The 22,650-nt window shown below is 40.0% G+C and overlaps 1 protein-coding gene across 1 annotated transcript; it reads right to left on the bottom strand.

The window, feature by feature from the left end:
• Positions 1 to 1,309: 1,309 nt before the first annotated feature.
• On the bottom strand, positions 1,310 to 21,967 carry WDR82 (WD repeat domain 82). The gene is made up of 9 exons (XM_020971504.2): positions 21,381 to 21,967; positions 15,290 to 15,387; positions 12,209 to 12,275; positions 11,252 to 11,351; positions 8,273 to 8,389; positions 7,438 to 7,593; positions 7,083 to 7,152; positions 5,237 to 5,379; positions 1,310 to 2,985 (listed from the first exon to the last, which is right to left on the bottom strand). The coding sequence occupies exons 1-9, from the start codon at positions 21,539 to 21,541 to the stop codon at positions 2,956 to 2,958; spliced, it is 942 nt and encodes a 313-aa protein (XP_020827163.1). The 5' UTR covers positions 21,542 to 21,967; the 3' UTR covers positions 1,310 to 2,955.
• Between the last annotated feature and the right edge of the window lie 683 nt (positions 21,968 to 22,650).

Below are 22,650 nucleotides of genomic sequence, written 5' to 3'. Positions count from 1 at the left end.
TAAAAAACTTTTTAGAGAAGGTAAAATTAACTCAACAGAAGAAAAATTTTTATCTGTGTTTAACTTTCTCTACCAGTGCATTCTAGGTGCTCAGGTAGCCAGTAATGATGAGTTCCAATCAATTATTATTGTGGTCACCCTCCTGAAGACCATCCATATCTCTGTACACCCAAAGTCCACAGTAGTCTGCCTTTACCTATCTCGTCCCTTCACTCAGCTTTGGCCTCCTTCCTAGCATTACAAAAAGTGTCAAAGATCAAAATGCCAGGGAAATGTAGATTACTAGAAGGTACTTCCTTCTAACTATGTCCTAAATTCCTCCAGACTCAGTGAGTTATTATGCCTAAGGCCTCATCTACCAGCTGAAAAGGAGAGGGCAGATTTAGGTTAGGTGATCAGCAGTACTTTTTTAGGATTGGGCCAGAGGCCATAAAAAAGGGTTTTTAGGCTCATAAGAGCTTTGAACACAAGAAAAATTGGGGGATAGAGTGAGGTGTTTGGGGCAACTTAGAGATGTGCTGGTGGGTACACTAGGCTGGGCCTTAGTGACAGCAAAAACATATCCCCCAAGAGTATTAATAAATACTCCTCAGTGGGAAGAGTTGACCTTTACAAAAAAAGGACATTTAGTTGATTGGTAGGCCTAACTCTCACCAAGAGCTGGTGAGAATCCTTTCAACTCCACCTCCCATGCCACCCCCTGACTTCTTTTGAAACAAATGATGCAGAACTCACAGCCTTTCGGCTTTCCCTGGCCTATATACCTCATCCCATAGGCACCCAGTAATTTCCCCTAAAGCTCTAAGTCTACTGCTGTTTAGTACCTCCCAAATACCTATGACATGAACTGGGGTCCTCTCCATCCCCAAAGCAAAGAGACATCACCATCATGACCCAAAAAAGTTATCCCTGTACTGCACCTTTCATCTAACCATTTGAAGCAAGGGGAAAGAACCACATCTCTTGTTGGAGGCAACCTCCCTTGTTAATAAAACCAAATAAATTATCATTACCCCAGAACTGTTAACCTCATCCCTTGATTTCCTACTCAAACCTGATGACTCAAGGACAATAAGAGTTCAGCACATTTGCTTTTTAAAAAGCCCACCCACACTGCCCAGTGTAGTGCACACACATGGCCTATGCATGTCTCTCAGCTGAAATGTGCCCCTTCCATCTAGCCCTAAAGAGGTAGGAGGGCAGGCCTTCCCATCACATACTTCTACACTTTAAAAAACACTCCCCTTAACACAGGAGGAACATAACTTTCTCTTCTTATTTACCCCTAAAGGAATGCAAAGAACACATATACAAGCATAAGTGTGCACAATATAATTAGCACAGAGGCTATTTACAAACTGAAACCACTGGTTTGGGAATCACAATTTCTGAGACATTATCATGCAGAGTGACTTTTGTTCACACCACATGCGCAAAGACAGAACGGGCTAAAGTACAACAGGGACTAATACTGGAGAGGTTTCCACTATAAAGACATGGAAAATACAGAATAGTTGCTCTTATGAGCTTGCCAAGTGATCACCTGAGGGAGCCAATCAATGGTCTCCAGGCTAGGCAGTAACCGTGCTTGTTCTCCAAGAAATGGAAAAAGGAAAAGAGGGAACACTTTCTAACACCTGTGGCAATGCTCTCAGGCAGAAAAGCAGGCTGTTCCTCATCTCAAAGATGAGAGTATTTCTCCTGTGGCCCAGCTAAAGAACTGACAACACCAAGAGTCAGGTAAGAGAACAAGACTATTGTACTAAAGCCTGATGTTACAATGTGTAGCTTTTTGTTTTAAAACGAGGGTGCACACAGAGAGCTGAAATGGAAAATAAGAAAAGTCATATAAAAAGGCTAGACACTAACAAAAATACAAGCCCAGAATCAGCTTTGTGGGTTTGGGTGGCTGGAGAAGGGGGTAGGACTATCTGCAGGTTATTTACAGAATTTTTTTTTTTTTTGGGTGGGGAGGAGGGTAGAGGAAAGAAAGCATCAGTGTAAACAATTTGGACTCATTCCACAATACTGGCCCACATGAAATAGTTATTGATTTCTAAAGTAAAAAAATAGGCTCCCACCCCCCATAAATATGTACACACAAAAGATCATCGGACAGAGACAACCTGGCTGTATCCCAGCTCAGCTGCCATTTGCTTACACAGGGCTGGACCCTGTCTGCTAAGGAGGTAAGCCTCCCTGACTGCTGGAGGCACTTGATTTGTTACCTCTTCACATTCCCCTGACCTCTCTATGCTCTCCACATCAGTGAGAAACAGACTGAACCAGGTTTGAGTTAGCCACACAACTAAGTCCATACCTAACACCCTCACCCTAATAGTCTGCAGAGTTCCTTGCAAACCAAGACCTTACATAGCTCTGTCCTTCCCTCTGTACCTAGGACATATGAACTGATTATTTTTAAACTTTTGGCACAGAAGAAACATGATGGCTATGGAATAAAGCCACAACAATACTGGGAAAATTCAATCATGACACATGCAGAGGGAAAAGGGGAAACTGCACTAGTACCTCAAACCCAGAACTAGATTTCCATGCATTTATGGGGACAGAGAAAGAAGATATGTGGAGTCAAGATTTTATAGGCTCCCTATACATTCAAAAAGAGGAGGCTATGCCAAGGGTCCACACTGATGCCCATGAGCCTGACAAAGCTCAACCCTCAGGAGGAGCTTGATACAGGCCACAACTAGAAAATCTGGATCCAACTTCAGGTCTGCAGCACCAAGAGTCTTTTTGAAGGAATGCAGCAAAGGAGTTTGTGGGGGGTTTTTTTTGTTTGTTTTTTTTAAAGGATGTACTGAACTGAGATGTCCATGAGAAAGGCTAGGTAGAAGGATGCTTCAGGTCAGGAGAACAACATAATCCCAATACACAGTCCCTTTCCTCCTCTTATGGGCTGCCCTTCAATGTGCAGACGCTGTTGACAAATGATCAGTCATCAATAGTAGGCAGCCAGAATGCCTGGAAAGAGAAGAAAATTATTTCAGTTCTAAGCAAAGCAGGATGAACAGTGTAAGCTTTCTGTATTTAGGAACAAAGGCTTCTGCAAAACATGAGGGAAATGGATGAAATTTGAATCTTCAGTAACTTGTTTCCCTTTATAAAATAAGGGTGGACTACAAGAGATCCCCAACAGTGCTGACATTCCAGAATCTTTTTGGTAAGGAAAGGATGAATTATATTTGCAATACAACTTAAGGGCCTCTATAGAGGAGGTCCTCCAGTCCAACTTCTTTATTTTATATTTAAGGAAACCAGGCCCAAGGAGGGAAAGGCTTTTGCGTAACTTCACAGAACAAATCTCCTTAACAAAAGGATTTGTTCTGTAAAACTTGGACATACAAATGACAAGTAAAAAGAATCAGGATTCAAAACCAGGTATTTGGGCAGGGGAAGAGATGGGAACAGGTGTGGAACACACTGATTCTGTTATCCTGTCTTCACTGTGCTATACTGGTAGGATAAAAACCCAAATAATGAAACAATCACCACACACAAGAAGCTTGCTTAGATTCTAATGAGGACCACAAAAAGCACATACACCAATATACAAAGTAGTGGGTAGACTGGATGGCAGGGAACTGGGAGGAGGGAGGGAGAGGAAAAGGGAAAGTTTCACATAAAAAGATGTCGCTTCAACATCATACAAAAACTAAGAACTCTATGAAGCAGATGGACAAGTGCATTTCAGGTCTGAGCCAGGGAAAGTGCAAAGGGACAAGGATGAGAGATGGAGCTGATATAGTATGTGAGGAACAGAGGGAAAGGCAGTTGGGCTTGATCAAAGAGTGTGGAAGGGTGAATAACATTCACCAAGTCCAGAAAGACAGGTTGGGGTCCAAATTTTTAAAGCTGAACAGAGTAGTTCATATTTGATCCTAAAAGCAATAGAAGTCACTGGAGTTAAACAGCAGAGTGAGACGGTCCAAATTTACATTTAAGGAAAAACACTTTGGCGGTAGGAAGAGGGTGCAGTAGTAAAGACTTGAGGCAAGAAGAGAAAAACCAAGGGGCTGTTGAAATAATCTAGGTGACAGGTGATGAGGGCCTGAACTAAGGTGCTAACTGTTTGAAAGGAAGGATGTACTAGGGGGAGGGTGGGGAACCCTAGGCCTGAAGGCCACATGTGGCCTTCTAGATCTTCGAGTGCTGCCCTTTGACTGAACTCAAACTTCACAGAACAAATCCCCTTAATAAATGGATTTCTTCTGTAAAATTTGGACTTGGTCAAAAGGCCAAACCTGAGGACCTAGAAGGCCACAGGATCCACCCTGTTAGGGGGTTGCTGTGATGGTAGAAATGTCAGGATTTGGGGGCAGCTAGGTGGCACAGTGCATGGAGCACTGGCCCTGAAGTCAAGATTACCTGAGTTCAAATCCGGCCTCAGACACATAACACTCACTAGCTGTGTGACTCTGGGCAAGTCACTTAACCCCAATTGCCTCACTAAATAAATAGGGTAAACTCTGAGTAAGTCAACCTCTGCTTCCTCTTTTGTAAAACGAAAGGGTTAGAGTAGAAGATGTTCCTATAGTACTGACATGCTAGGAATTTTGGAAAGGAAAAGGGGACAATTTATGTCATGGGGTAAATTCTGTAGTAAAAATCCATGCCCTTTCTCCCCTCTTCTCCCCAATTCAGTTTATAGGTAGATACGGGAATAAGTGCAGCATGGGGCTAGAAGAACCAAACTGCAGAGGTACTATTCTGTTCTAATATGGTTTGGAAAGAAAGGCTTTTCCTTTAAGTCCACTAATGGGTTAGCTTTTGGAAGCTTCTAGGGATCAAGAAAGCAGAGAAAAAGAACTCAAATCTTGGACTGGTGACATGTGGATGAACTAAGCAAGAAAGTAGAATAACTCAAAAAGATAAGGTTTCAGGAGCCTTTCTTTCTTTCCTTGGAGAGATAATATAAGGAAGTGTACAAGAGAATGTGCAACATTTCACCCAACTCCTTGATAGTTTGAATTGGCTTAATGTGAAACTATGTATTACACACATGGAGAAAATAACACGTGAACAATACCATGGTTGGTTATGTGAGCTGTAAAGCAGGAGATACTGGGGAAGAAGGGTACCATAGGAAATAAAATAAAGTAAAGCAATAAATCCCAATCCCAGGGCCAGTATCTTTGGGGAAGACCTACTCTTCGGACCTAGCAAAAACCCTGTTTGAGATTTACCTGAGGCTGTGCACTTTTGCTATACTTACCATGTTAGAACATGCACTGGCAAAGGTCATGAACTTGGGATTGAACTGCAAACAGGTTATGGGACCAGTATGTTTTCCATCTAACACAGCCACCTTTATGCCACTTTCTCCATTCCAGACATGAATCTTACCATCATCAGAGCCTAGAGATGATGAATTTTAAAAAACCCAAAAAAAACACTGCATTTAAATTCAAGACACGTAGCAGGGGAAAAACACACAGAACAGTTGTCAGAAATCCTAGTCAGAAGCCTCATTCTAAGAGTAATTCCCTGATGAAAATGCAGAAAAGGCAATCAAGGAAAAGAGTGACTCATTAGGTTTCTTAGTATGTTCAGTCTCTATGAGGGAGGGACATTCAATTGCTAGAAAAAACTAAAAAAATCCCATCTGAAAGGGAGTATAATACCTATTATTTTTCTTTCTTACTTCACTGATTGGAATGATACCCCCTTTTTTATGCTGAATACTTACTTTACCTTGCTTGAAGATGTTACTGAAGTATACAATTTAGCATTATTCCTAAGATCTGTTATCCACTCTACTCAGCTGGGAAATTAGGCTTAATACACTAAGCTGCGCTGATAAAATCCATATCCAATTTACTTCTATGAAGCTGTAGCAAAATGGAAGAAGAGTATGATACTACAGGGTGTCTCCAAAGTCTTAGTGTAGTTAATAGCTTAAAATGGCACTAAGACTTTGGAGACATACTGTATTTTGGCCCTCAGATTCTATATTCTATTATGAAAATCCTAGCTAATTCTCATTAATGACAGGCAAATGTTTGAGACCAAGTACCAAACTACACTTTCCAAAAATTCACAGTGCTTGCAGGTAAAACACTGGCATCAATTTTGGCAAAAATCAAGTTTTTGTTAAATAAAAACCTTCTATCCAAGGAACAAGACTAGCAACCCAAATGTGGGTCTTGGGAGAGAGCTAACTTTTCTTGCAAGTTCTAGGCCCACCCTGTCAAATGCATTCATCACCTCCACCTGGCCATCCCAAAAGTGGTAGAAATAATTCTAAGAAAGTAATGACTTCCGCCACAACTTAACTCTCTCCTAAACCTCTCTACTTTTTTGAAGGCACTACCCAACCTTTCTGTCACATAGATTTATAACCCTAGTTTCCACAGACCAGGGGTTTTAAACCATTTTTGTGCTATGTATCCTTTCAGCAATCCAGTGAAGTCTCCGCAGCAATTCTTCAAATAATGTTTTATATGCATAAAATAAAACACATAAAATTACAAGGAAAACCACTTATACTGAAATATGGTTATCATAGTATTAAAAGTGGCATGCTAGGATCCTCTGCTTTACTCCTATCCACATCTAAACAAGAATCCTGTCTAAAACAAATCTGTCTGAAAAGCAACCATCCAGGTTTTGCTCCAAGACCTCTGGTGAAATCTGCCCCTACAGCAGTCTATTCACTTCTGGACAGCTGCTACGACATTCTTCCTTACACCGAGTTTAAATTTATCTCTTTGCAGCTTCCACCCATCAATCTTCATTCTGCCCTCTGATACAGGACAAATAAAATCCCCTTCTACAAGAGAGTACTTAAAGAGACATGGAGATAATTACCATGCTCTCCCACCCACACAAGTCTTTTCTAAGCTAAATATCTGAAACCTTATCATTGTCCTTGCTAAAATTCGGTGTGTACCAGATCTGGTTGTAATATTTCAGATGTGGTCTGATCAGTATATAAAACATTTCCGTAAGTGATCATTAATATTATTTTTAATAATTAATGCCATACTACTAGAGGATTAAATGCTGAAAGTTTCCAAGTCAAAGTTACAAAAGCAAAAGACAATGAGTAAATATCTTACCGATCATAATAAACTGAGAATCTGGAGTGAAGGAGGCTTCTAATGTGACAGCTTTGCTGTTGTTATACCCCTAAAATATAAGGACAAAATAACTGTTTTCTTGTAATAGATTTAAAACAACCCCCCCCCAATAGCACCCAGCTCTAACTATTCCCACCATCCAGAAAAGCTGAACAACTTCTTTCTCTTGACCTCCACCCCCGCCTCCTGCCTCTTCCCAATCCTTTATAGTCCATGTTCTATGGGCATGAGGTGAAGGGACAGGGCTCTTATTCTCCACAATCCAGCTAACAGAAGGCAGCCAACTCACCTATCTCAGAGAAAAGAGTTTGCAATTTCAAGACTATAAACTTACCCCAAACGTATGCATTACTGCTCCCTTAAACGCATCAATCAGGCGAATGAAACTGCCATTGGTAGATATAAGGATGAGTTTGCCATCATTGCTGAACTTTAAGCCTGTCCACTCACAGTTCCTATCATATTGCATTTTGAAGGTAGCAAATGGCCCCTTTAAATGGAAAAACAAAGGTGGATTCACAAGGCAACATGAAAACACCAAAATTACTTTTGATAACGAACCCTTGGTCACTTGAATTCCTTTCTGGTCAAAAACAGTAACTCACATTTACATAGTTCTTTACAATTCACAAAGCACTTTCCTCGGTGATCCAGATAATGTAAACCTAAGCCCCATCTTACACAGATATTATGAGATTAGCCAATTGTCACAGAGGGCAGAAATGGACACAGAAAACCTGGGTTTGTATTAAGTACAGTGACAAAATCCAAATTTTGGAAAATTACATAGGTTCCAGATAGCAGCTACTTGATGGTGACCCAAAACAAGAGAAACTGAATCACAGTCACAAAGGAGGGTGCATATATTAAAATGAGTTAGCATTAACTACTTCATTGTTTCAGTTTTTTCTTGTTTTAGGCAATGGGGTTAAGTGACTTGCCCAGGGTCACACAGCTAGTAAGTGGTACGTGTCTGAGGCTGGATTTGAACTCAGGTCCTCCTGAATCCAGGGCTGGCGCTCTATCCACTGGGCCACCTAGCTACCCCTCAATTAACTACTTTAAAATATCATTCTTTCACAACTAAATTATGCTATTCTCCTCTACTATCTCCAAACCCACCCTAAACATAGGAAATGCTGAGAGAATGAAAAATATTAACACATTACCTTATCAAAGGAACGAAGATCATAAAGTTTAACCATTTCAGAATTGACGCCAGCAGCAAAAATTAATCCTTCTGGGTCAAAAGAACAAACAGGTTTTCCTTGGAGATGCATTAGGCCCTATGAGAAGATGACAGACATTTTAAAAATCCACAGGAAGTTATTTTACTCAAATTAATGAAGATCACAGACCCAAGGGGCACACAACAGTCACCCTGGATAACATTTACCTCTTGATAACCTGAGATTTGGGGGATATAGGTAAAGAGGGGTTACAACACCCTCAAGATTTGACATTGATTCTCTTTTATAGGAAGAAGAACATGCAAAAGAATGCAGACTTTAGGTAAGCTACCAAATACAGCTTGAACTGAACACAATCAGGATACTGATCCAAGGTCCCAAATTAAGACAATTTGCATTGATGGATCATAGCATACTATTCAGCCCATACTGGATTCAGAATTCTCTTCCTTGTTGCCAGTTCTAACCATAATCATCATCAAGGAACCTCAAAATGAGATTGCTATTGTTATGGGAATTTTTTAATTTTCTCTTTATCATTCAGGACTGTTGCAATTGAACTTAAGGTAAATTGAGGCACAAAGTTCCATTCAATTTATTAGTAAAGCTAGCAATTAACAATAAAAGGGGTCTCTCAACTTCTCAGTCAGTCAAAAGACCACAAGGTAAGGCTTACTAGCCTTCATATAATTTTGGGAAGTACACGAGAACAAAGAACAGGAAGCATAAAACAATATGACTGGTTACAAAGTCTGAAACCTGATAGACAATGGAAAACATGATTTGATGGAAGTCAGGTATGCAGGACTAACAACTGCCCCTCCTTCCATCTTGTTGCTATGGAAAGCTCATTGGTGGTGTCCACCTGCATGGCTAACAGGCCAGACTTTCTTGAAAGATAGCCAGCTTTGCAGGAATAACAGACTTCCTGGCACCCACATGCATCTTGCAAGGCTTGTTAGTGAGATAACAGATCTCCCTTAATAGTAGGAGGGCAGTAAGACATGTAGAGACAATATATTTCTTTGAATTAAGGTGATTTATAGGACAACTTAAAGCTGAACTTCTGAACTTTTTAACTCAGAGGCTAAGACAATCTTAAAATATATTGGGAGTGATACAGAATAGAATCAATTACAAAATGGAATCAGCATCAATTTGATTTTCTTAGGACTTAGGGTCATTCCTCTCACAAATTTTTGTTAACTAAAAGTCTGCCTTCATGTTAACCTCACTGACTGAAACCTATCTCATAAAATGTAAAAATTTACTTAGAGTCTTAAACATTCCTTAGATAGGAAGGCAGAAGAAAAATCTCAACTATCCCTGACTCCTTGGCAACACGTAAATCTTCCTGATGGGGTGGTTGGATGCCTGTGTTTGGACCCCAATTCTAAGACCATATTTCTCCCTGGTCTCAAAAACACTATTCCTGGCAGTTTCTCCTTCGCCCAAGGACACTATGCCTAGCAATTATCATGAGTGGGGCCCAGCAAAACACTTATCTCTCTCCCTTGAGCAGTAACAACAGAACCTCTAGGAATTATTAGTTTGAACTGGCTTTGTACTGGCTTATAAAGATATTCAGTACCCACTGGATTATCTATACCAACTCCCTACTTCATTATTTGTATCCTGAACTCATTATGTGTATCCTAGACTTAAAACACATGTATACTCCCTACATCTATCTTGTCAAACAAGACACTGATTGGTGGCAGACTAGGCAATCCTCAGTCAGCTCTGACTAGTTTAGTGAAGTAGCAGACCTAAAAACCACACCTCCCTGTGTGGGCCCCCCTACCTTTCCTGGTGAACTCTGGGTAAAATGCCTGGGCAGCAGATACAAAAAGTGCATGTTAGAACTGACAACTCCAAAAACAAAAACAAACAAAAGGAGCAGCTAGGTGGCGAAGTAGACAGAGCACCAGCCCTGGAGTCAGAAGGACCCGAATTCAAATTTAGCCTCAGACACATAACACTCACTAGCTGTGTGACTCTGGGCAAGTCACTTAACCTCAATTATCTCACATAAAACAAACAAAAACCACAAAGAACTGACCACTCCTTAATCACTTTCTAAATCACCTAGTTAGCATACTTGGCACATGTTTTACTGCAATTTTTCCTATATAAATCTTAACTATACCCCTCTAAGGTCACAGGTTCCTTAACTTTTGCTCAATGAATAGCGCAACAATACACCTTTGCCAACTTGACTTAAAGAATGCTTGAGTCCATGAATTCATTCCAGATGACCCTGCCCTGTAATTCTGTCCTAGAGGTGGGGTGGGGGTGTCCCTGAAGCCCTCAAACCTCATCACGTCCATCAGCCTGAACCCTGTAAATGTAGTTTAATTTGTAACTTGACTTAGTTTATCTACCGGTTTTGTTTGATGAAGTTGTTTCTTTAGGGGATATGAGATTACGACTCTGATTAAGTTTACTCAAGTTTACTCAGCTTTTATGACAATGAAGGAAGTATGGGATCGTGGATCTGTCTTTTCTTTAACTTTTATGGTCTAAGAGGAATGGACTGCAATATGTAAAAGTACTATTTCTCACTCTAATATAATTTTGCCTATAAGAAGCCTGGTTAGAATCCTAAAGATTGTTCAGGATTTCTTTGAGTCTGAACCTATGCTTGAGTATAATAAAACTTAGGTTTAGGTTACCTTTATAATTTCTGGATTGTGGTAAATACATATTTGGTAGCAGTTACCCACCACATTAACTCAGAGGAGAGATGTTTCTCCCATCAATCAATATACCAGGAAATATAAATTTTGCTTAAGATTTTAAAAAACTCTGAAACTTAAGAGAAATAATGTTGTAAAGTTTTCTAACTCAAGGTCAACTTCCAAAGCAAACTACACTAAATAATGTATTAAAACCTACAGTTTCATCAAAGTTCTGATTAACAGACTCTCCTGGGACCTGTCAATTCTTATGACTTACCTGGCAGTTAGGAGATCGAAGATCCCAAAGTCGAATGGTTTTATCCAGGGACCCAGAGATAAAAGTGTCATCTATTGGTGACATGGACAAGGCTACCACCCTGAAATATGTCCAAGACAAATACAATCATAGAAATAAATGTAAACAAGCTCCAAATCACAGTCAGAGTAAATCTACCACCCTTCTCCAAGACCCTATAAGCCCACTACAAATACAGCAAAGTATAGTGATGAATTAACAATCGTATTTATATAGTATTTTACAACCCTAAAGCATTACATAAATGCTAGGTTTATTAGTATTTTTATTAAGCCTATCTTCATACGTTCTTTGGGCAGAGACAAGTAAAGTCATGAGATGTTAATTTTCAAAAAGCAATGCCATATAACTTAGGAATATACACATGGTCATGAACACTTAATTTTTAAAGTCTGTGTGACCTTGAACAAGTCATTTAACATCTCTCAGCTTCAGTTTCCTCATCTGTAAAATGAGGGTAACAGTAACAACTACCTCACAAGGCTGTTGTAAGGTTCAAATGAGACAATACACATACAGTTCTATGCAAAATTTAAAACACTCAGTAAATGCTAGCTTTTATCATTTATCTGTATTAGTAATACATGGAGAGATATATAAGTTCTGCAAATCAAAGAAAGTCCTACCTGCTTTGAGGTTTTAAAATGAACAGGCATACATGTATATATGGATTTAAAAACAAAAAAAACCACACTAGATAAGAAGAGCTTCTCCTCCAGCTCAGACACTGGACATATACTTATAATGTTATGTATTGTTCTCAGAAGACATTGCCAAGGGCAGAAGACTGGTGAAGAACCATAAAGCACACTAGGGGAATAAATGATGTTTTTTCAAACTAAAGGACAACTCTTTCCCTACTTGCTTCACCTGCCTAAGAGCTCTGAAAGAATCCCAGCCACTCCTTCCGGGTCTTACCTCTTGTTGTGTCCGGGGAAGTACCGGATGTATTTGTTATCATGCAAAGACAGGTAGCGGATTGTATCTGAAAGCACAGAAAGTACCAAAGCAATATCCTCAATCAGCTGAGAAGTTATTGGGCCCTTTCTTTACAAAACTAATTCATGGTCAGAAGACTCAAATTTTTTTTAAAATTGGCATCTTGTTTCTACATGTCTTCATTCATAAACATTACCTCCCCCAAAAGGTTGCCCCTTTTAGTACAGAACAGGGGAGGAAAGCAGGTCAGCCAACCTAGGCAAAATATCCACCCAGACTTCACCTATAGGTGCAAAGAAGTGAGGGGAGCAATATTTGCCCATCTTGATCAGAAGACTCTTAAGAACATAAAAACGTCAAGTAAAACCTCTGAAATGCTGGGTTATGGTGGGCAAGACGGTGGGCAGGAAGAGGAGTTTAACTGATTTCTCATAAAAAAAAATTTTGGGCAAATAAACTGTAGATAGCATTTGGTATAGAGTTCAAAAAAAGTAATTTATTTCCCAGTTTTTGCTTCTGGAAAGTTGGACCTTCTTAGATGAAAAAAGATTCATCCAAACACTAGTTGCTATGTATAAATTTTGGCATAAAACTATTACTTCTTTTTTTAATTAAAGAAAAAGATTCTGGCTATCAGCACACAATGAATTTCAGAATGTCAAAACTGAAAAGGACCTTAGAAAATGACTATGTTCAAACTCTTCACTTTAAAGAAGACTCAAAGTCACCTAGCCAAGTCTGTGGCAGAATCTGAATTAGAACCTGGTTTTCAGACTCTCAGTATTCTTTCCCCAATACCACACAATAAGTGGACTGACTTATAGTCTGTTCCCAGACAGCCTGTTAAAGCTAAGCTCATGTGAATGACTCAGTTGTTTTAAGATACATAAATCAAACTATGCTTCATCAAAAGTAAATCTAATATAGCACAAATTTTCACCGCTACTAGGTCTTAAGACTGTGTAAGCTTCTGAATACAAAAATGACTTGAATGCCTGTTGATCAACTCGACTATTCTTACTTTCTCAAAAGGAACTTAATGTTAACCATTTAAGCAATTATCAGGCTGTGTCAAATAACCAAAGAATTAATTACCCCTAGAAATGTTTGTGGGAAAATAAGTATATCCTTTGATATAACAAGTCCTCTTAATCTGAAAAACAGAAAAGGGGTGAAACACTGGAAAGAAGGCTGATGAGTGTAAGAGTCCTTTAGGTAAACAGTAGTACTGAGGGACAACTGGTGAAAGAGTCTATAAGAAATGACAGTCTGGAAAAGACACTCACAAACAAGAGGAAAGATGCTAGAAAAAGGTACCCAGTGCAATGGAATATAAGGTCATTTTTAATGAAGTATCTCATGACCATCTATAAGGAAAAGTGATATCTTTAAAGAATTTTCTTTTCATTATAACATCCTTATGTTTCTAAATATTTCAACAACTGCTCGATAATGCTGTCTATTTGTAACCTATGTGACAAACAGCTAGGCCTAGGACCTATATTATAATCTCAGTTTAGTAAGTACAATGAATTTAAGGACTAGTAGTATTTTCAGTACTTTTACCTACCCACAAAGAATCATTAGATCCCTTTTCTGTTATAAAGAGTTACCTGGTTTCACAGAGGAAGGCAGGAAGACCGTCCCCATGCTCTGCTACAAACCATTGTTGGTGGCAGCGCTCTGTCCCTGGCAAGGCAGTGGCCTGTACAGTTATCTCCTGTACCGGGTGGTATCATAGACCCTCAAACTGTACAAACTACTACCTCAGCCTGGAATCAGGCAGAAGGAAACGGGGTCGAGGCTGGAGCTCTTCATGAAGAACAGGGGGGAATTAGGGTTACAAGAAAGGCAACATCCTTAAAGTACAAAACCAGCAAGGCATCTTCTTTAACTTGGAAACTAGATGAGAAGCTTTATATACATGTCTCCTCATTGAGTATAAGGAGGATTTTCAAATCAGGAGAAAAAAGCCCAAGAGAAAAAACTTCCAACTCTTTTAGTTTGCAATTAAACATATTTCCTGTCAAGTGAATCCTAATTATTCCTTCTTAGCTCAACTGCATGGGCTACACTATATACTTAGAAGACTACCTATGCACACAAGGTGGCAAACTTAGAAACAAAGGTACTCACTAAATCAGTTTATATACAGGAAAATCTCCTAAAAATGACACTCCCACCCATCTACCCGAAAAATAAAGCAGATTTACAGGTATAACTAAGATAGCAATCAAAACAATTCGTGTTCAGTGATGCACTGGAGCACATGCCCTAAGATAACGAATAGGTTGGCTAGGAAAGCAGAAATAGCTATGACAACCAAATACTAGTTACTCCTTAATGAGGAAAATCTACACTAAGTGAAAAAAATTTAACTGAGACCCAGCCCACCTATTACAGAAAAAAAAACTCAGAAGTTTGGTTATCAGTTAAGACAAACTACCCAATCCTAGATAACCACAGTCTGTAGCTTTAACTAATAACAAAAAGAATTAAATTCAGGTAAAATTTAAGTTCACCTAAGAAGAATGAAACAGTGTCAAGAAAGCATCAGTACTCTTCATGACAGCAATTTCAAAATGTTAAGGATATAGTTGCAAACATACCAGAATGCCACCATCATGTGTGAAATCAACTAAATTCTTCTTGATCCATTTTCCTCCTGTATCTTACCTTGTGTATAAAGTAGTTCCTTATCTGTATGCTAACCCTACCACTTAAAATAACTTTTATCTCTTGAGGCTATTAAGATGTTTCCTCCTGGTTTCTGTAACACATCCTCATTTTAAGTTATGACATATATACATCAACCTTTGTGTTCAAGGAACTTCTGAAATAAAAGCTGTCACCTGTTTCTAGTTTCCTTTTGGTTTGCATGGCTGGAGTAACAAGTTCTATCAGAATGTATTCAGTCTGAGAGACTTTGATACAAGCAAAATTTTCAAAATATTCTTATAAAAATGTAAATTTATAGGCATTGTTTTACAAGGGCCGAAGGAGTGGGGAGGGTAGTGGTCTTAAACATGTCTTAAAAAAACAAAAGGAAAGTTTACTTACCATCTATTTTGTTAGAACTATACACTACAGTGTTTGCTGCATGTGTGTATCTGATTAGGTCCACTCCATACTTCTTACTGTACAGTGTTCTCTTTGGTCTGGGGAAATAAAAATAAAGAAATCCCAGAAAGGAAACATTATACAAGTTCTATCACTAAACAAACCAACTCACAACATTATAGAGAGCAGCACCATTAGTACAGGCACCTGAGCTGGTGATCCTCTGTGGAACAGAGAACAGTTACAATCTTCTAAGTTGAGGAAAAAAGGGAAACCCACTACATTGGGTTCAAAACAAGCCTTTCATCTGTTTAAAGTGTCAAATGACAAGTAAAAAAAATTTTTTGATGGATTCTATCTTTAATTCCTGGGAAGAAAAAAAAATCCAAGTTGCTTTAAGAATTTGACCAGTTTGGGACAAAGGGAAAAAAAACAAACCAGATACAAAGAATTTCCCTAAACACAGAGCAAGTAAATAGAATTGAAAGATTCCCAGTTATTTCTTAAAACTATCTTCTTTTACTGGAAAAAAAAAGAGATTAAAAAATAATGTCCTGGTTCACATACACAGGAAGAAAGAGGCACTTTCCTGTCAAGAGCAGGGCAGTGGTCTATAAAAATTGGAATTAAAAGCAGGGCTTTGTTTGTAATCATTGTTAGCATCTCCTGACAGAATCTGCCTTTAATAGTGAAACTATATAGCTGTCCTACAACTACAATAGTTTTTAAAAATCAGCTTATTTGCTAGGCTTTCCAAGAACTGATTTCTATAGAAGTTAAAGTCACTTTTTACTTGATTTTCCAACTACACAATGTAAGAATCATGCCCCTTTTAACAATCAAGTGCTTAAATTGGTTATTAAAGTTCTCATATAGCTTCTTCAGACCAAGCTATAGCTGAGTTTGGTAACAATCTCATTTCACTGAAAAGCACTCTAAAAACACTTCTAAAGTTAGTAAAACTACTTATTACTTTCAGTCAATTCTTTCCCCTCGACATCTTCACCACAGAGAAATCTAGGCAAAGTCGTTCTCATTCAAGCGGTTCAAGATGACTGATCCAAGAGGTATACAAAATAATCTTATGAATATGAAACTACGTTTAATTATCTTTGCAATATAAAAGAAAATCTTGTTCAAATGAACCATTTTTTCCACTACGAGAATGGGAGGCTAAAGAATACATGACACTACAGTCTGCCATAAAAAGATTTTTATTTGTTATCTAAGTTTCAATGAGACAAGAAATTTCGCACTATCCTTCGATGGACCCTATAGTTGAACTAACTATTCTTACTCTTTTTATAACTCCCTACCTCCACCAGAGTAACTCACTCCACACAAAACTGTATCTACATTAAATTTTCCCCATACCTTTTCCTTTCTGCTTCTACCCCTCTCCAACAGCTGAAAGAAATGGATCACTTCTGAACTTGCATTTTTATCCATCTAGGCCTCCCCACATGATCAAGATCATAAGCTCTCTGAAAACTAGTCCTATAACCTATTATCTTGCACACAAAAATAGTTTAATTAAAAAAAGTCTATTGAATGAATGGAAATGTTTTAGCTTCAGTCTGCAGGTGAGTCCTATATTCCTATAGCTAAACTAATGAGAATACTGGATTTGGAACTGAATGGCCTAGGTTCAAATCTTGAGAACGTTCTCTCACTATTTAACACTCCAAGTCATGTAACTCTCCGGGCCTGTTTCCTCATTTGTAAAATGAAAAGGCTGGACTAGATGACCTCTATATTCTCTTCCATCTCTAAATTTATGATCCTATTGAGCATAACCAAAAAAGGGAGGAGGAAGGAGGAAGAAGGCAATATTTCTCTTATTTATAAAAATGTCTGGAGGTTGGGCCCACAGATAAGCATAAGGTCAGACACCTAATTTTATAAAACACTTAAAAGACCATCAAATTGAGTAAAGTATATTAGTAATATGATGATATACGGCAAAAAAACAGTACAATTTTTGCCACATTCTTCAAATATGACATCACTAATACAGATGCTCAGTGGGTACCCAAAATATACTCCAAACCACATAAAATATGAATGAGTTGTTAACTACCTATTAATCTGATTAAGTTAGCCCTTATTTAGGAAGCAAGTAGCTTTTTGGAGGGCAGCGAGGTGTCGAAACGTACAGAGCACCAGGCCTGGAGTCAGGAAGAACTGAGTTCAAATGTGGCCTCAGACACTAGCTATGTGACCCTGGGCAAGTCACTTAACCTTGTTTGCCACAGTCCCTCATCATAAAAGGAGCTGGAGAAGGAAATGGCAAACCACTGCAGTATCTTTGCCAAGAAAACCCCAAATGAGGTTACAAAGACTCAGACTCAAGTGAACAACAAAGCTTTTTAGGGGGAAGAAGACAAAAATTAATCTTAGGAGCTAGCAGGTAAACTTAGAGCTTGAGTAATGGGCAGCTTTATCTTCATTTAGTCTATATATGGTAGTGAGAATATAAGCAGTTAACATCAATGTGAAAAGGAATTATGTCACTAAAACTTTCAGTTTCCACCCCCAGACATGGTAGGCTTTCTCATGTTTACCAAGAAAGCTTTCAGGGAAATGAAACAGCAGCTGAAAATGGGTTGTTTACATTTTTATATATATTTCACATTCCCATCCTTGTCGGTGGTGGAGGGCAGAGATGGCAGGGGCAAAGAAACATTTCCAGATTTGATATGCTATACCTAGTCTGAAGGAAAGATTAGTTTCTTTTCTTTAAAAGTTTTATTGACTTTTTTTACACACCAGTCATTTTTCCATACATATTCCAACCTACCCTCCCTTATAATTATAAGCAACTGTCTTGACACTATGCAACACTCTACGACAGTACCCCCAAAATATTAGTTTCTGATTACATCAGTTACAAGTGGTCTTTACGATGCTCACTTTGGAAAGCCACTGTACAGACTTAGTAATATTTTCAAATTATGAATTAAGAAAATATTGTAATAATAAGGTTTGGAGAGGAAAAGGTTAGGTACGCATTTAATTATATCTTTTTGGTTGAATATGTAAGAAGAGTTAAGTTGGAAGGGAGATGTGAGAGCTCCAAGAAAACAGTGGAGCAGAATTGTTTAACCTCTCTGGGACTCATTTACCTCAATCTATAAAAACTAGAGGACTAGACTAAATGACCTTTGAAGTTTCTCCTACTCTAATATAAGTGCATCTTCATCAACAATGCGCATTACCCACATGAACAAAAGTTCTTTGAGGGTGAAATCACTCAATGATAAGATGCTGTTTTTAAATCTCTATGAAGAATTTCAAACGTATTTTGTTTTAGCATTGTCTATGTCAGATTTTGTTTCCTCATTACACAAAATGTGAAGAGAGCAAAGATTGTCTCTTACCTAAATTTTAAGTTACCACAGTGCTCTACACTAGAGCTTCTTAACCTGGACTCTGTGAACTTTTTTTTTAAATCAGTCTTAATAACTATATTTCAATACAATTGTTTCCTTTGTAATCCTTGGTGTTTTACTTTATACATTTAAAAACACGATTCTAGAAGTCCACAGGCTTCTTCACCAGAAAACTGCCAAAACGACCCGACACCAAAAAGGTTCAGAACCTCTGCTTTACACAAAATGCCCTAATAAAACACAACTGTTAAAGGATGAAAAATCCACGAGGAAAATTTAAATTCATGATAAAAAGGAAAATGCTTAGCAATTGGTACTTGTTTTAATCACTTTTCTATTCCTAAGTTAAGTCCTAACAGCTTAGAGGAAAGGTACAGCATACAGATGTTAGAAAAAACTTTATCCTCCCCACATACATGGAAAAAATTAATCTTTCCCTTAGTAACTTGGACTCATATTAAGATTTAAAAGAGAACTTTTCAAGATGGTCTATTCCAGTCTCCTGATTTTATGTGAGAAATCTGAGGCCCAGGATGTTTAAGTAGCAACTAACAAGCAGCAGAGCAGAGATAAGAGTGTAGTTCTTTTCAATCCTATACTTTCCCGAAGTCATACAGGGTTAAGTGGAAAAAGGAAAGAACAACAGGTAAAGAAATTCATGCTATACATTGAAAATCAGCTGACAAGCCACTCAATAACAAGCATTCAAAAGACTATTATAGAGCCTATTTGATTACTTCCAACAGGCCCCAAAAAGGTGACTTTTTTGTTCCACTTCCAACAGAGTATCAATCCAAGCACAGAAAACTACCAAATCCCTTCCTTCAAACTTGTGTGCCTATCTCAAAGCAGCTTCACTGACCCAAAGTTCATTCAAGGACACAGACAAGGGCAAAGGGCTACCTCTACTAGCAGTCAGTCAACTAACTTTTGATCAGTCATTGAGAATTTGGTCTACCCATTCCCTCTAAAGAACCTACTATCAAAGGCTACTCCTCCATCCAAATTTAATCTGTTTCTCCACACCATTTTACAATTACTAACCCATTAGCAGATTCTCCAACAAAATTACGGCAAAAGTCTTTTTTAAAAGAGCTGTAACATAAAAATGCTAAAAACTGACGTCTGGAGTAGGGAAAAGAAAACACCTCACATAAATTAAATACATACCAGACAATCCAAAAGCTGTCTTAGACTACAAAAATCACAAAAAGGTCTTGTTCCTAAAAACATAGTTTGAGACAAGAAAAACGAACATAATAAAAACGTAGCAGAAATACAGAGAAAAAAATCTTTCCAAGACTTAAAAATAAACAGGTGAAAGTTTGGACCCTGAATGAAAATAAGTTGAGTATTACCAGTCTTGATCATTAGATTTGGGAAAGACATGAATGCATCTCACCAGGGTTGTACACAGAGGAAGCAATAAAGTTCATTATCACAGTATTTGCCAGGAGAGGTGTGGAAGCCTGGTAGGAGTATTAAGTATGAGAAACTGAGCATTCATACTAAAATTAAGACAGACCAGCCAAGTTCCCTTGTGGAAGCAACCCAAAAAACAGAACAAAACAAAACAAAAAAAACCCACTCATACCACCACACCCAGAAAACAAAACACCAAATATTAAAGGACAAGTTCAAAGCAGTACAAAGAGTCCTCAAAAAAAACCCACCATTGTTATACTTCACAAAAAAAGCCGAAAAAAATAATACAATTATAAACTGAAATCATTAAGAATGTGCTGATTCGGTAAGAACTAAGTAAGGAAGTTGAGTGGGCAGGGGTTATAAAACACAGCCAAAAGTTTAACTGAGGTCACTCGGGATGTGACCAAAAGCTTACATTGTTTATAGAAAATCAACATGTTTTTGCAATCTTCGTGCAATAGCTTACTAAGCTTTTTTTTTTTTAACAGTAACCAAAAAGCAAAAAGACCATTCGCTCAGTAAAGTGAAGGTGGTGTTTGTTCCAAAAGGTACCTCAAGATTACAGTTTGAAAGTACCAGGAATACGCAAATGCTTAATGAGGCAAAAGGGCTTTGGAAAAGGTCTGAATTCATATCAAAGGTGTTGTCAATCAGGCCAGATTCTAATCAGAGAAGAACCCAAAATGCTTCCTCAGATGAAAAAGTCGCAGCTGATGTAGTGGAAAGGGCAAAGATTTGGGGATCCGACGAGGGCTCTAGTGTGACCTTGGACAAGTCACTTCCCCCACATAAGAGTACTTTACTCATCAACCAAATACTTGGATGGAGGAGGGAAACTACCTTTATTTCGATATATCTGGTTTCTTTTGTAATCCTAGGAATTTTATTTTATGCACTTAGAGACGTTATTGTAGGTAGGGGTCCATGACACGAAAAAGGTTACGAATTCCTGCAAGTGGGGCAACCTCTGGAAAGCCCCGAGAACAGATGGGACGAGACACGCGTGGATGCACTAGACAAATCGGGCTGTTACTACTGGAAGGTGGAAGGGGCGGCGTTGAGGGGGAAGGACAGGCACGCGGGCCCCAAATTACACAACACTCTCACCCCCCGGCTCGGGACCCGCCGCACGGCCGAGGGGGGGAGGCGTCCGCGCCTCAGTTTCCCGGAAGCGTCCCGGGGGATCAACGACCGCCGCCACGCGGCTTCGGGCCGGGGCCGGGGGCGCGGGGCGGCGCGAGGCCTCCTCGGGCCGGGGGCGTCTCACTCACTTGCCCTCCTGACAGTCGTACAGGACGATGGAGTCGTCGTCGCTGCTCGAGATGACGGTCTCGCCATTGGGGCTGAAGTCAAAGCAGTTGATCTTGTCCGAGTTCTCCCGGAACACCTTGGCCACGCGGAAGCTCCGCAGCACGATGTCCGTCAGCTTCATGGCGCTGGCCGGGCCGGGCGACAAGGAGGCCGCGGCGGGGTCAGGGGCGGGGAGGGCCGGAGGAAGCGGCGGCGGCGGCGGCGGGAAGGAGGGAGGGTGGCCGCGAGGGCCGGGGGAGGCCGGGGCGGGGCCCCCGGGGGAGGCGAGGCGAGGTCGAAGGAGAGTCGGGGCGGTTGGCTCACTGTCTCCCTCCTCGTCTTCTTCCTCGTCGTCGTCGTCGTCGTCGTCGTCGTCGTCGTCCCTCGGCCTGGGCCGCGAGCCTTCTTCTCACGGGCTCCTCAGGGCAAGCCGGCGCGGCTCCGGCTCATTGTGTCCGCCATCTTGGGGCGAGAGGCAGAAGCAGGGGGCGCGGGGGCGCGGAACCACCGCCGCCAGCGTAGTGCACTGTGGGAAAGGAATCAGAAGGGGGGGGCTTGTGCGGGTGGGGGGGAGGGGGCGCGGGAGGCGGCGGTGGGAAAAGGTGGGAACCGATGCGCCGCAGCGCCTGATGGGATCGTGGAAAGGCGGGGGCGGGGTGGTGACGTCACCATCCCAGGAGCTGACTTCCGTGGGGCCTCTGTCTCCCATAGGCCTGCCCCCTAGTGCCGTGGGGGAGGGGATAGGAGGGGAGTTGATGTTCTTATTGGAGCTCCTCTGGCCAGTCCTGGGTGCCTAGTGAGGGCAGTTTGGGGCTGAGCTTACCAGGGAGCTTGCTTGGCCAACTGGCCCCAACCTCCATAAGGAAACCCTGAAGTCAACTTCCAGCTCAGGCCACCAGCCCCTCCCCCCGCTTTATAAAAGGCCCCTTAGACATCTGTGAAATCAGTTTTCTAGGATTTCCTATATGTGTTTGCTTCCACATCTAGAGCTTGGCATTCCTGCAAAGGGCTATGGGAGGGTTATTTATTGCTGCCCTGAAGAACCATGGGAAATTGCTTCTCTAAGCAGAACAATGAAAAAAACACCTGCTCAGCTTGTGGAACAAATTATCCGATTAATGTGTTCCTTTTCTCCTTTAATTCTCTAAGCACAACCTGGATCCCATTTGATACTACCCATATTTACCTCCTAACTTGGTACTTACTCCTTTCATTTATCTGTTACTCCCTCAATCCAGCACAAAGGAATAC

Source organism: Phascolarctos cinereus, unplaced genomic scaffold (assembly GCF_003287225.1).
Source record: "Phascolarctos cinereus isolate Bilbo 61053 unplaced genomic scaffold, phaCin_HiC Scaffold_4;HRSCAF=312, whole genome shotgun sequence".
Lineage (NCBI taxonomy): Eukaryota > Metazoa > Chordata > Mammalia > Diprotodontia > Phascolarctidae > Phascolarctos > Phascolarctos cinereus.
The sequence above is the reverse complement of the archived record's forward strand: the minus strand, read 5'-3'. Positions and strand labels throughout refer to the sequence as shown.

Bases quoted from the DNA above. Each gene is read 5' to 3' on its own strand.
- WDR82 (XM_020971504.2), bottom strand. From the start codon at position 21,541: ATGAAGCTGACGGACATCGTGCTGCGGAGCTTCCGCGTGGCCAAGGTG. The intron at 12,276-15,289 runs GTAAGTAAACTT...CTGTGCTTTCAG, and splicing joins TAGTTCTAACAAAATAGATG to ATACAATCCGCTACCTGTCT. The intron at 7,594-8,272 runs GTAATGTGTTAA...TTCCATTTAAAG, and splicing joins ATCTTCGTTCCTTTGATAAG to GGGCCATTTGCTACCTTCAA.